General features: G+C 38.5%; 1 protein-coding gene across 2 annotated transcripts in view; it reads left to right on the top strand.

Moving 5' to 3' along the window:
* SPATA16 (spermatogenesis associated 16) overlaps positions 1-14,380 on the top strand; it is a 227,097-nt gene that overhangs the window by 178,557 nt on the left and 34,160 nt on the right. For both annotated transcript variants that reach the window (XM_070582355.1, XM_008530780.2), the window contains exons 7-9: positions 5,183-5,329; positions 6,388-6,500; positions 12,442-12,606. In XM_070582355.1, coding sequence (XP_070438456.1) covers positions 5,183-5,329; positions 6,388-6,500; positions 12,442-12,606 — 425 coding nt within the window. The remainder of the gene's footprint in view (positions 1-5,182; positions 5,330-6,387; positions 6,501-12,441; positions 12,607-14,380) is intronic.

Raw genomic sequence — 14,380 nt, 5'->3', positions numbered from 1 at the left:
AGTTTTGATTTTTTGAAGTTCTGTTTCTTATTTGGATGATTAAAAATTCAAGATTTGGAAAAGTTTGTTTTTAGTTTCAATTCAGGGATTGATTGAGCATCTACCAGGTGCTTGGGGCATGAACATAACTTGAAGCTGTGATCTTCAAGAGGATAAAAACTTGTTAGAGAGATAAGACATACCTCCATGACGCATTAGGAGATTCACTCTGGAATGAATGGTATGGACATGCTGTAAGAGTTTGGAGGGGTTACTGAAATATTTAGGAAACCCTTAGGGACAACGTGGAACTTAAATTAGCTACACCTGGATGGGTAGTGATCAACCGAATAAAAGAAAGTTGGGGAGAATAAGTAGATGTTTCTGGGTGGAAAACCACAAAGAAAAGTTCAGAGGCAGGATAAGCACAGGTTGGTGCAACTTAGTGAAATCAGCAGAGCTGATGATAGAAGTTTATGTTGGAGAAAACAGAGGAATTAGGTGTAGGTTGTGAAACACATGCACACAGTTGAGAACCTTGAATACCAGGAAAGAAGTCACTGTAGTTCCTGAAGAAGGAGATGACGATGACAAAGGCGATGCTCCAGAAATATTTATTGGGTGGGGGTGTGGACATACAGTGGCATAAAACAATACTGGTGGTGGTAAGGCTGGTTGGGAAACTTTTTCTGTAATCCAGATGTTAGGTAATCAAAAATTTTCCCAGGGTGGTAGCAATGATAATGCAAAGAAAGGAGCTAATACGAGATGTATTACAATGCTCAGATTTAATTAGTTTTTGAGACTCACTAAATATCAGGGAATAAGAGGAAAGAAAAGTCAACAATGGTTTCAAAATTTTAAGCCAGAATAATTGAGTGAATAATGGCTATCCTTAGAATATATTGGTGAAAAGCAGGGAAAAAAGTTGTGGAGATTATAAAAATCACTTTTGAGGAATATATTTGCTTTATTTGAGGTCACTTTTTAAATGATGAGCAAATAGCAGTGTCCCAATAGGCATTTGGAAATGCTGTGTTTGAATTTGGTGAAAATTTTCAGATGACACTATAGCTTTGATCCTCAATATTTTGGTTAGAAGCAATAGTTAAAGCCACAAGAATAGAGAAATTCCCCAAGAGTGCATGTATGAAGAACACATCAGTGAGCCAGAGACGGCTTTCAGGAGCACTGAATGAGAAGATGTGAGCAGAGAGGCAGAAAGAAACCAGTATGTATGTGTGCGTGTAGAAGAGGGGAGACAGAGAGAAAGAGAGGAGAGACAGGCAGAAGGGAGAGAAAGAAAAGAGACTCTCACTGAACTCCGGGGAGGTGACTGGAAGGAGGAGGTGGGCATGAATAACTTGAGGACCTCAAAACTGGTCAGTTCCAGCCTTCTGTGGCACAATAAAAGCTTCTTGATAAAGGGCAAACTTTATCCTCTTTTGCAAGAAATAGACATCTTTCATTCGGGCAAAAAAGGTTTGAGATTATGTTTCTGCAAGAAGTTTAATCTGCGTCATCTATCTTTGATATTCTTTTTTAAAGCATCTGCTTCCCGAATGGTAAAAATTTGGAACTGCATCATACCTGTAAACTGATTTTTTCTTTTTTCTTTTTTTTTTTTTGCTTGAGGAAGATTGTCCCTGAGCTAACATCTGTGCCAGTCTTCCTCTACTTTTTGTATATGGGATGCTGCCACAGCATGGCTTGATGAGTGGTGTGTAGGTCCGCGCCAGGGTTTCGAACCCATGAACCTGGGGCCGCCAAAGCAGAGGGCCGAAACTTAACCACTATGCCATTGGGCTGGCCCCTAAACTGATTTTTTAATAATAAGTTCGGTCATAGTCATCTACATTTTATCTCTGTCACAAATTGTAAAGGAATGCATTAAGGGAGTTATTTCTTCCAAGTTTTCTTTTGACATGACAGGAGCAAAGAAGACATTTTTAATCAATTCAACTTCCCTACCAAAGGACGATATAGTCTGGTTAACTTTCATATCTGTCAGAGGCGTAGGGCTTTTCGGACGTAGGTAGAGGTTTACGAGCATAAAATTGAGAACAATTAGCACTCAAATTAATGTTACATGAGATTCAACATCTGGTAAGCGTGTCGTCATTTTGGGTCATAGACCACCTGCTAGGCTAAATGTTCATACAACTGCAATTTACTCTGCATACAAATCGAATAAAAATGATACTTTAAAAAATATTTTTTCTAAATTTAACGGTATGTACATAGGTGCCTCTCACATTTTAAAACTTGAACTATAAGTTAATAATGGATTAAACACTCACAGGATGAAACATATAGGATCAGAAGAAACAGAGGAAACATATTTGTGAATGATATTTTGTAATAAATTAGTTAAAGGGCTAACGTTAGTTTCTCTAGTCGATCAAATCACTGCCAGTATTACTATAGATCTCTTTATCCACCAAATATTTAAGAGCAAGAAGAGGTCATCTCAAAGTCCTTGTGTTATTTATATAATAGAGCCCTCAAACTTCTGGCTGCTTCCGGCAATAGAGCTGCACCAGAAAATGCCAAATCTCATGATGCCTCTTGTGACCCACTGCAAACACCAGCCCGTAGGCAGCATGCATTACTCTATTCAGAACTTCAGGCCTCGAGGGCCTCCAAGATCATTTCAGTGTAAGCCTTAAAGTCTTGGAGGTGTCCTGCAGGAAACCTCTGAGCTGAAAGCTTCAGGGTACTTGAGATCCAGAAGCTTCTATGCCAGCAAGCTAGATACACTCTGGGTCTGTGTGGAGGTCAAAGCAGCCATAAAGCCTATCCCCCTCCATTCAAGGGGCCTCTGGACATCCAGAGTTACCCAGAAAGCCAAGGACCTGTACCAGACTTTGAAAGACGACTCTTTCTTCACATGCCTACTGACCCCTTTTCACATGATTGGTTATTTGCAATTTCAGTAAAACTGGTAAATTCTGCCCTTATTCTACAGAGCCAGAGAGTGTTAGGTTGGAAGCAGAGGGTGTGTCTGTGATTGTCTGCCGCAGACTTCAAAAGCAAAGAAACTTCCTGCACTTTTGCAATTAAAATCCAAAAATCACATTTTTGCCTTGTTTATAGAAATGAGCCATCCTTTAAAAAGAGGCAGTTTGTATTCAAATACCAACTAAAGAAGCATCTAATTCTGCAGTCTGTGCGTTAAGGTGCCTAAAACTTACTCTATTAGTTCTTTGAACTCGTGGACCTTTGCTATACTTTTCTGGATAGAGAGTAGGAAGTGTTCTATCTAGAACTGTGTCTGTTAAAACCGTCTATTTATTGGCATTGCCCTGCTTCCATAACATGCTTCCCACTGATTTCAGAGGTCATGGCTAACCTGTCACGGAGATAGTTTTGCGAGTTAACTTTAGCTTTGATGGCCACTGCCTGGCTTTCAGTTCTGGCCGCTACATTTGCTCATGGTGTGACCTTGGGCAAGTTTGTAACCTCTTGAAGCTTCCATTTTGTCACCTGTAAGGCAGGCATAATAATATATGTGGGCATAATAACACGCCGTGCCTTACACAGTTGTTGAATGAAAAAGATAATCCCGAAAAAAGTGTATGGCACAGAAAAAGTGCCAGATAAACGTTAGCCCTCAATACTATTAAGGGCTTACTTGATCCTGGAGTCACCAAAGTAAGACTAAAGCATGTTCCATGTATTTTTGTTCTGTGTTTATGTTTAAAATATATTTTGTGATAGTTTCCTTTTTTCAGTAATCAACATACACATTAACTCTCTGACAGGCATGTGCTATTACTTAACTAAAATGTGTCAAATAGCTTACTGCAGTGTTTTCCAGACTATGCCTTGAACAACTGGGACCCCGTGGAGGGGTTCAAGGTGGCTACTGCGTGTGGGGTGTAGAGTGGGGTACAGTGATGAGGGTGATGCTCAGTGTTCCAGGCTTCAAACAGCTCTTCTTTCATCGGCTGTAAATGTGGGACTCCTCAGTAAATTTTAGTTTGAAGAAAGGGTTCTGCAGCTTAAAGGGGAAAGGGGAAGTGGGGAGGGAGGCGTTAAAACACTTATGGTTTACTATGTCTATTATTTTTTAATGAAATATTACAGATAAATAGTGAAGGCTATATTTGAACATTACCATTTGAGATCTACTTCTATATTAAAAATTGATCTTTAACTAAACCACATCATTCCAGGATATTTGGAATTTCATCTTTTTCCATTTTTGGCAAACTTAAGTAGGAGGGCTCATTAAACCCTCTGTTCATCATCCTTCATTTGAGAATCCTGTTACAATAAACCAAAGCATTATCACTCAGAATGGAAATGAATTAAGTGAATCAGGCTTCCACGCCCCCATGGCTGACATTTGTCCCTATCCCAAAAGTAATCCAGAGCCAACCGAGCCTCACGCGGAGTGCAGAGGTTCTCCCCGTGTCTCTGGAGTCAGGCTGCCTGGGTTTGACTCCTGCTTTGTCCGCTTACAGCCTGTGTTCTTGGGCAAGCCACTTCCCATCCCTGTACCGCCACTTCCTGTGCGTAAAATCGGAACAATAGCACCAATTTTGTAAGGTTATTGCAAGGATTTAAAAAGAATGCACCCAAAATACTTACAAGAAGGGAAGATAGAAAATAAGTTCTCAGTAAACATTAGCTCTTAAACTTAACTAAGTTTGTTTTAGAACCATTTTCATGACACTTGAATTATCTCCACGTCTAATTACAAAAGTCAGTACACTTATCCTTCCAAACTTCCTTCTACAGCTATAGGAGGGATGTAACTAAATTAATTAGCATTATCTTTTAATTCTCACTTGGTAATCTTTCTCTCTGCTCGTCTGTAACATTATTTCCTTAAATCTTACACTATGAATGGAAAAATCAAATTCTATTGAAAAGAGTCACACAGAAAAATATTAAGCCTGAAAGCTGCTCTTGTATTTTCCATTATTTTGAATATGGGGAAAGAAGACTACATAAGCTAACTATATTTTATGGCTATGCTTTGTGTGTGTATACATTTCAAGAAAAATATAAATGATGAAACATAATTTTGATATATCATCAATTTGACCTTTTGATGTACATAATTTTACTTTGTATATTTAATGTTTGTATTTATCATTTTTTCCAAGAACAATTCCTGAAATCTATGGAAAAAATACCCTGAAAACAAGAAAATGGTAACAAACTCTTTAGTTCTTTTTCTGTCGTATTTCAGATCTTCAAGGACTCCATATGTTGCCTCAGACAGTTGACTGGTCATCTTTTCCTCCCCAACAATATCTCTTGACTCTTGGATTCAAAAACAAAGAAGACGGGAAATTTCTGGAAAAAATATCAAGTAGGAAGCTGCCAATATTTACAGGTAAGTCACCTGGACTTATTATGTCTTTCAATACTGTTAGAAGGCAGCAATTGTGCATTATTCGTCTGTCTTATTCATCACAAAGCCTAGCATGTAGTAGGGCCTGGGCCCCAAAGAATATTTGTTGAGTTATAGTTAACTCCTTCCCATCTTTTTTGTGGGTTAGTTAACAATACCTGGAATCAGGTTCCCCCAAGACCACACAAAGTCCTAGAATACCCACCCCCCTCACTCCCACCACCTCACCCCAACCACAGTGTGATCAATGCCTAACCATAGGACACTGAAAGAATACAAGCTTTTGTCATCATCAACTAGCAAACGTAGGAGAAAATTATGCAACAAAACTATTATATGAAATCAAAAATATAGCCAATGACAACCTTAAGTCACCTCAGTTATCTGCCATTGTATTAATATCTGTTCTACTCTTTTCTTATGTAATTAGCCAAAAGCTTAGCTCTCCTGAAGAGTATTTATTAAATGGTGTTCAGTAATTCTAGTTGAAACTTTCAAAAGTCAAGAAAATATTCACACGGAGTTGAAATGTCAGACCTGTGGGCTGAATTCATGACCACGTTGAATTTATTCCTTCAGCTCTACTTACATAATTAAGGATTTGTGTTTTGTCTGGCACTGTATCCTCTGAGGCTTATCTCAACTTTGAGCTACATTCAAAGTCAGTGGGATCCGCACACTTGAATAACACCTGGGAGGAACAAGACAAGAATCAGACACATTTATGACAACATTTTTTTCACAACTCAGGAAAAACGTGCTCTGCAGAGGGAGGTGAATTGTTATAGGCTGTCTCTTAGATCTCTCAATCAGGGAACACAACAAAATGAATAAATAATAGTCCCTAAAGGGCAATGTCTCCTCTGCCTTTCTCCTCATAGATCTTTCATTGTTATACATGTGGGCTAGGGATGGACTAGTTTCTATACTAAAGATTTCAAATCTGTTAACATTGAGATCTGTTTATAGCTTGCTAAAGAAAGCACTTTGATATGGAAGTCTGGAAAAAATAGTAAGAAGTTTTATGTTACAATTTTTAGAACATAAAACTCCCTTCGGTCTACTGACCAGAGAAGACACAGTGAGACACATGGAGACAATGGGGAAGCGAATCTTGCCAATACTGGATTTTATTAGAAGCACCCAACTGAATGTAGGTATATGAGTTTTTATATTTGTCCAATGTACGAATTTTAGACAATTCTAGACGTATGGAAAGGTTATGGTGTATATATTGCAAATATTGGAAGATTTTAGAAACTATCAGTAAATCTCATTTGTAAAACCAAGCAAAGTTTAGCTAGTGATTTTATTCCTTTTATATTTTAAAATGTATTATAATGCTAAGCTTTGCAATTTCCAGCATTTATTATGCTAGTGTCTCTTTCAAGAGCCTTTTTGGGGGGTCTTCCTGATATCTAATTCCAGTTGGCAGTGAATTTCTCAATTCAAATCATCAATTAAATTTTAGCAAACACGATGTTTTGCCTATTTCATATATTGGGCTATTGCAAATAACCATCTCATTACCCACACAAGGACTCAGAGCTTTTCAAGCTAGTGCCTCCGTACCACACTGGTAAATTAGAAGCTACTCTAAACGTTGGCAATTGATCTTTGTAAACCCTTAAGGTAAATTATCTGATCCCTTTATCTAATCCAGGGAAAATATGTCCTTTCTACTTTTCAATCTTAAAAAGCCCAAAATAAGACCTGAATTATGCTGTGCTATTTCACAAAATTTAAGCCGTTGTACCAAAAGTACATAAAGGGAACTTCTCATAAACAGGCTAAAAGGCTGCAGATTCCCCTCGTTTAATATTTTTCAAAAGCTCTGTAAGCTGGAAATTTTAAAAAATTTTCTTTTTGTGGCTTTTGTATTACATCATTGATTTGATGTTCTTACCTTACGAGGAGAACCAAGGGGGTCATCACAGACAGCGACTTAACATCTGCTCAGCAGTTTATCTGCTCAATAACATTATTCGGCATTTTAGAAAAGCTATAAAACCTCTCATCTATTTGCATGATCTGTAATTCTATGCATTACAAATACAAAAGCACATTTTTACTGATATTCCAACTACTTAGTTTCTCCCTCCCCACAACTGTGTTCTATTCAATTCTCCCTCCCATATTTTTATTAATAAGAAATCTATCTCTGGCTTAGTCATCTCAGACTGTCATAAGAAAATACCATAGACTGGATGGTTTAAACAACAGAAATTTATTTTAAGATCAGGGTGCCAGCATGGTCAGGTTCTGATGAAGGCCCTCTTCCTGGCTTCCCGTCAGCCAGCCACCCTTTTTCTGCGTCTTCACATGGCAGACAGCAAGCTCTCTGGTGTCTCTTCTTATAAGGGCACTAATCCCATCATAAGGGCCCCACCCTCATGACCTCATCTAACCCTAATTACCTCTCAAAGGCCCCAACTCCAAATTTCATCACCTTAGGGGCTAGGGCTTCGATACAGAAATTTTGGGTAGACACAAACATTCAGTTTATAGCAATCTCATTGGCTCTACTACAAATTTTGGGTCCTGTTCTCCAATTCAACTTCTATTGCAATCTCTTCCAGACACACACACACACACACACACACACCCTCACCATTTTTCCCATCCTAATTAGAGGCCCACACATATCATCATTGTCACCTTGAAAGCAGTGGAAACGTTGCTAACAAGAACCGTCACTATGTAGCATTATTTCGTCTCAACTGCACACGGTTAGCCTAGCAGAGCCAGTGTGCTGGATGTTGTGCAGGTGACCTGGCTGTGACCTGGCTCCTTGGGGCAATACCTGCCATACCTAGTTACATGTCAGGAAACCGACTACAACATCTCTTGCCAGCTCAGTCTCACAGTGTGTTGTGAATGAAGGTTGGGCCTCTCTAGGTATTGGACACTTTTCAAATGTTCTTAACTCGTTTCCTTCTCACCTTTCAAAGGGCATTCTAGCCACGTGGACATTTGTGCATGTATCTTTATGTGTGTATAAAAGAGATTTGAAAAACATAGGAAACAAGATTCTTAGCATATAGTCGACAACTCAATCCTCTTCAGAATGAGTCAGTACCCCTTTGCTAACTGCAAGGAATTTCATCAACTTTCCTATGTTTGCTTCTATGAGAAATAACAGTTTTTGGAAGATTATCTCAGAGTTTTAATGGAATTGAAGTGAGCAAGCCTGAAGGGACCACAGGTATATGCAAATATTGGCCTCTAGGTTTCTTATAATATGCCCAAACACAGCTTCATAAAGCAGAACTAAATAAAATTGGCTGCAAAGGTAACCTAGCTTAATGAAGCAAGTAATGAGTCAGTAAGTAGAAATCATTCCTACGTGGTACCATTAACTGTGACCGAAGCAGCCCTCAACAGTGTTTTTAAGATCCCCTGAGGTGCATTTTTTCTTGTCAGGTATGAAATGCTATCCACTCAAATGTTTAGACACTGCCTTGTCCTTATTAGCTGTTATCCTAGTTTGTGACATCTGTAGATGAAGACTTCTGTCCAAGGCTGTGCTCTGGCTGTGGAACCCTAGGGCAAGTCATTTAACCCCTGAGCTCTTTCTTTCCTATTTATAAGATAGGCTGATATCTGCCAGGCACACCTCACAGAGTTGTTGTGAGACCAAAAGAAGGTGATCCATGTTGAAGCACTTTGTAAAGTATTATGAATTTTAGAAGTTTTCATTATTTGAATCGGTTTTAGTTAGTTTGCTTTGACAAAACTACTGTTTCATAGACTTTTCTTCTCCATTATACAAACTGTGTTCTTTGAAATTACTTATTCTTCTAAAGTGAAGATTGTGCAAATGTCCTGTGGATTTCAAACTTTTTTCCTTAGATCACTGATGTGCTCAATGTCACAAATGTTAGGTAGCTTTGTGTCACAAAGACAGAATTAGAGACGTCATCTCCAGCCATGGAATAGATCTACTGCCCAGAGTAGAGCTTCCCTGGGAACATGAATGTTCACCTCTTGCCATGAGGTGGTAGACATAGTTGTGAAGGAGACAAAGGACGTTCTGGTATGAGGGAGGTTTCTATCTCTCAGGCAATGATTCTCTATAAACTCTGACACCAGTTTCTTATCTTTATAGATTCCTTTGCTAGGCATACGACACATGGCCAAACAAGAATGACTCTGGCATGTTAAGAGTTATAATCTAAAATATTCTACCATCTTCCTATCTTGTGGCTTTTAATCCCACTGAACATCAACCCCATTCAACCAGTATCTCTGCCCTAATGGTATTTTTCCTTCTCTGGATCTTTGTCCTAATTATTTCACATGCTGCCGGATGCCCCTATGCTTTTCCCTTCATTAACTTTATTGGCTGCTGTCAGTTTCAAACCTTGTGTACTGTGCTTCCTGGGCTAAATGTTAAAAAGTTAAAATAATAAACTCTCTTGCATGCATGAAGCCTCTTTCACAGGCTGACTTGCCAAAAGATGACCTAACTAACCATGTTTTTAATATCTCGTTAATTTTACTTTTAATTTCCTCCAAGTGAAGCATAAAAAATGTTTACATATGCGCATTTGAAATGAACAATAATATGTGTTCGTTACCCCTTTTTTTTGCAATTAATGTTTCCACATGTTATGTCAAATGGAAATATATTCCAAATATTTGGGCTCTGCTTTTCAGCAGCATTATATAGTGCCTCTTACTTGCCAAATATTTATCCATACCCACTTTTGGATCTAGGTACTTCTCTGACTGAAGCCTGCATTTGAATTTGCTGTTTACCCAGCTTTCATTGTCCCTGTGTGAGGTTTCAGCTTCAGTCTTGGCTACTTTATTACACTCTCTTCCGCAGCTAAAGAGCCTTTGATCACTCCTGAAGACTCCTTGGGAGGGCTACTTCCCTTTAGATTTGGCACTTGCTGGCATTGCATGTTGAAGCTAATTCCTTCATTTTTCATTATTTCCTTTATTTTCTTAAAGCAACAGCATTAAAACCTTCCTGCTGGCGTTACCTATTGATTTCTATTTCTTTTTCACCTCGTCTCTCAAAAACCCCTATCTTGTATGGGTAAAATATTAATCTATAGCTTCCTAATAACCAAAAGTGCATTTGGCTTAGGGCAGTGGGAGGCTGGGTGACTATTATCAGTCAACTCTCTTCTTTCCCTAACGTCTTATTTGGATGGAGCATTTCCTGTTTTGTTATGCATCTGACAGTCAAGCTAACAAAGCACCATTGCTTTCCACTATTTCTATTTTCCTGATGTTTTGGAAAATTACACTGATTATGTTCCTGAGCAGGCTGCCGTTGTTTCTGCTCCTCGGAGTCGAGTCACTACACCACTTTCCTACAACTAGCCCCATTGTTTATTTTAAAGAAGGACAAAGAAAGCAATTTTTCTTCAGAAAGAAAACTGTTTCTCCCGCAACCTGCTTTCCTCTATTTGACAGAACCCCATTGTTTAGCCACATCTTAACACTAAATGGCCAGGCTGGCTATTTCATCAGTTCAGAGAAGGGATCCCAAATTCACAATTTGCAAGCATCGCTCCTATAGGTTTATAGATTTTCAGATAAATGATTAATCAGAAGGAACAAATTAGCAGGGGCAGAGGGACATTAGTCAAATGGCATAGATAGGTATTAGAGAGAAATAAAGCAAATACAATGCAGCGGTGCTCAACCTTCCTTTATTACCACGATTCTAGAAATGTGCCAACTTCTAGAGGTCGGTGTCAATCAAAATATGAGTATGACATTTCAGAAAGAACAGCTTTCGAAATTCAAGTTGAAATTCACATGCTCTTTACTAATGCTAGTTTCTAATAATTTTTCTCTTTGGAAGAGATTCTATTTTAAGACAAAAAAAAATGTCTGCCTTGTCTAATTTCTGGGGGGCTGGGAATCTGTTTTACAAGTATGCACAAACTAAAATAGTCCTTGCTCAGATACTAAGCTTCAAGGTAGTGGTTTGTTCTCCAATTTCTGTTTGAAATATTTGCATATTTTCAGGCACACCTAGCTAAAATCCATATTTCTAGGGCCACATATCAAGAGATTGTGATTCACTGAGTAAGGCCCAGTACTCTGCCTATTTAACAAACAAGCCTAGCGATTGTGGTGCCAGTGGTCCAGGAGGAACCCTGTCATAAAGGGATGCAGGTCATCCAGGCTTCCCTTTCTGAGCACCAGCATGTGGGATACAAGTGCCAAACTAAATCCTCCTGCGACTTCCCATTTCTCATCACACTCCAAATGTAGCAGAAAGCCAAGGCTTTTCTTTTAACTCTTAGATTCCACCTATGTCAAAAGTACTTTTTCCTCAATATAAATGTGAGAATTTTATGATAAACTTTGTCTCTCCTATGAAGCATTACAATGTGTATTAAACTTTTTTAGAGAAGGTAATGTCTCCCCTTGTGTGATTGGCAGCAAACGCATATGTGGGCCACCTTATTATAAGTGTGCTTCGTTTTGAGAAAGCCGAAAATACCAATAGATTCATGGGGATTGGTGGTCCTTACAAATGTGCACGATAGTTATTTCAAAATGGATCATGTCAGTTGCTGGGATGGCCCTAGAATGAAGTACTGTAATGATAGAATAAAACACTATAATGCCACCAGGAGGAGCCAGAGTCCAAAACCATCCAATGAGAACTAAAGATGAAGCAGAACTGGAGGTTTAATGTAAGCCATTGGGGTACATGGACTTCAACTTGTATACAGCAGACAACTGTTAGCTCTTATGATGGCTTGGTGATGTGGATAAAGTCACCCCTTTAAACTAACACAGCTCTGTGGATCAGCACCGGGAGAGTGGAGCACAGGTTCAATTCCAGTCCCCTCTTTTCTCCTCAGCCCACCTTCCTTATGCAGGGCCCCCTGCATATCCTTCTCAATAGTGCTGTAAAGTGTTCCCTTTTATACAGATTCATCTATTTGAAAGAAGGGTACAGACAATTCTCTAAAATGGTGGAAGGAAACATTTATTTGTACTACATACCATTGCTTCAAAAGAGGTAAATACTTTATAACAAGCCCTGGTTTCATTCCCCAGGGAGAGGTCTTTTTCTGTGTTTTTTTCCTAAAACATTTCTTTTCCTGGGAGACTAGGGGAGTTTCTGCGCGTGCTCAGGTGTGGTGGAGAAGTTGCAGTACGCCAGCCTCCTCAGCCAGCTGCAGAGAGTAAAGGAGCAGTCCCAGGTGATCAATCAAGCCATGGCGGAGCTAGCCACCATACCCTACCTACAGGACATCAGTCAGCAGGAGGCGGAATTGGTAAGTAAGTGTTTTTCTTTGTTTAAGGCTTTCACAGGCCGTGATACAACAGAAGAGTGATATGGTCTGAAAAACATTGTGATAATAAATGTAGTCTGAGGACGAACTCCCCAACCCTCATGAAGCTTTCTAATGAAGAAACTAGAAAATGTAGAAAGGGGTGTGCGTCTGTTTTTTAATTGCTCACATTCACTAGCATCCATTTTTTATAGCAAGAACTTCATCATGTGTAACAACATCGAAAGAGGATGATTATTCTTATTGTGTTTAATTGTTTCACGTTACTTGAAACAAAAAGCTTCAAGTAAGGTGAAATTTTAATAAATTGTTTTGTAAACTCCAAGATACGTTAATATATGATTCTCTTCTATGACAAAGTGACAAGTCAAAAGAGTTAATTGCTGTTTAGAAAACCAAGCCTACAAAATAGTGTTTAGAGTTTCTTATTCACTTACAAGGTCACATATATGTTAGCGGTGTCAACACACACACACATTTGTACATTTAGATTAAAAAGTTGTTTTATTTGAGGGGAAAATATGCTTAGTCAAATGGCTGGTTTTTGAACTGAATTGACCAGTTAATTCAGAAAACACAGAGCCAGTCAAAAACTAGTTGAAAGACTATCTCACAGAAACAGTCTTCAAACAGATGTGTATATTATAATCATAATTAATATTAGAAATGATAGCACCTTGTTTGAAAATGAACAGTTGCAGGCCATTTGGGGAAAGGTAAAATTTACTCCACAGGGAGATGCCAGTGTATTATAGGACAGGGCTCTTTACATTGAGGCTTTCATTGAAAGTAGGAGAAACTAGTTATAGACCTGAATTGAATTCACAAAGCAAGGATGAGAGCAGCCCAAACCTAGCACCTGTAATTTTCAGATAACCAAAGGAACCCTCCCTCTTTGAACTTTTAAAGTTGTAATAGCCCATCAAGAAATGAACTATCAACATTCATGTTCATCTGAACCTGTAAAAGTGTAATGAATACATTCTCATATTCAAAGTAAGTGTATAAAATGGTCTGACTAGCCAAATAATAAAACTAGGCATACTAAAGATGAAAACTATGAAAGAAAGAAAGTCTATTAATCAAGGAATTACTAAGTCAAAACTGGCAATAATACTTTCTCAACTTTTGTGGTGTGTGCAGCAGAATGCCTTCCAAAAGGCTGCTTACTTATCCTGCCATTCATAAGGCATGCAGGAGTGCGGTACATGGAGCTTTCAAAGTGCATATGATAGCCAATTTTAGATGCTTAACGCTCCTCTGAGATAAGAAGAAGCAATGAAAATGTTAATTTAAGAAGCTGCCACAATGTTGATCCTGTCTTCCTGAAAAGCACATTCAAGATTTAAATGAAAAATACCGGGGAGTTTTCTGCACTTACGTCTTCTTAGCCACACATCTGTGGCTTTCTTTTTTCTGGAAATACTTATATTTCAAAATGTACACAAAGAGCACCAAACTAGCATTATTGACATCCCTCACGACCAGGTTACTGCAATATTCCACTATCCAAAACCTTAGAAAATAGGATTTCATGGGATATTTTCATAATTTATAAGCCTACTAGAAAAAAGTTTCAATGTATATGGATGTATACGTGCAGGTCAAATATTTAAAAATCAGGTCTCTTGTAAGATTTCATCACCTTAAGTAATAGTTTGTAGTTTCCAACTTCCAAGCACGGGTTAACCTAGAAAATAAATCCTCGTAATACTTTTTGTGGTGCTATATACACAATGACTGCTCAAGAGAAGAG

Source organism: Equus przewalskii, chromosome 18 (genome assembly GCF_037783145.1).
Source record: "Equus przewalskii isolate Varuska chromosome 18, EquPr2, whole genome shotgun sequence".
NCBI classification, from domain to species: domain Eukaryota; kingdom Metazoa; phylum Chordata; class Mammalia; order Perissodactyla; family Equidae; genus Equus; species Equus przewalskii.
This window is presented reverse-complemented; position numbering and strand designations above follow the sequence as displayed.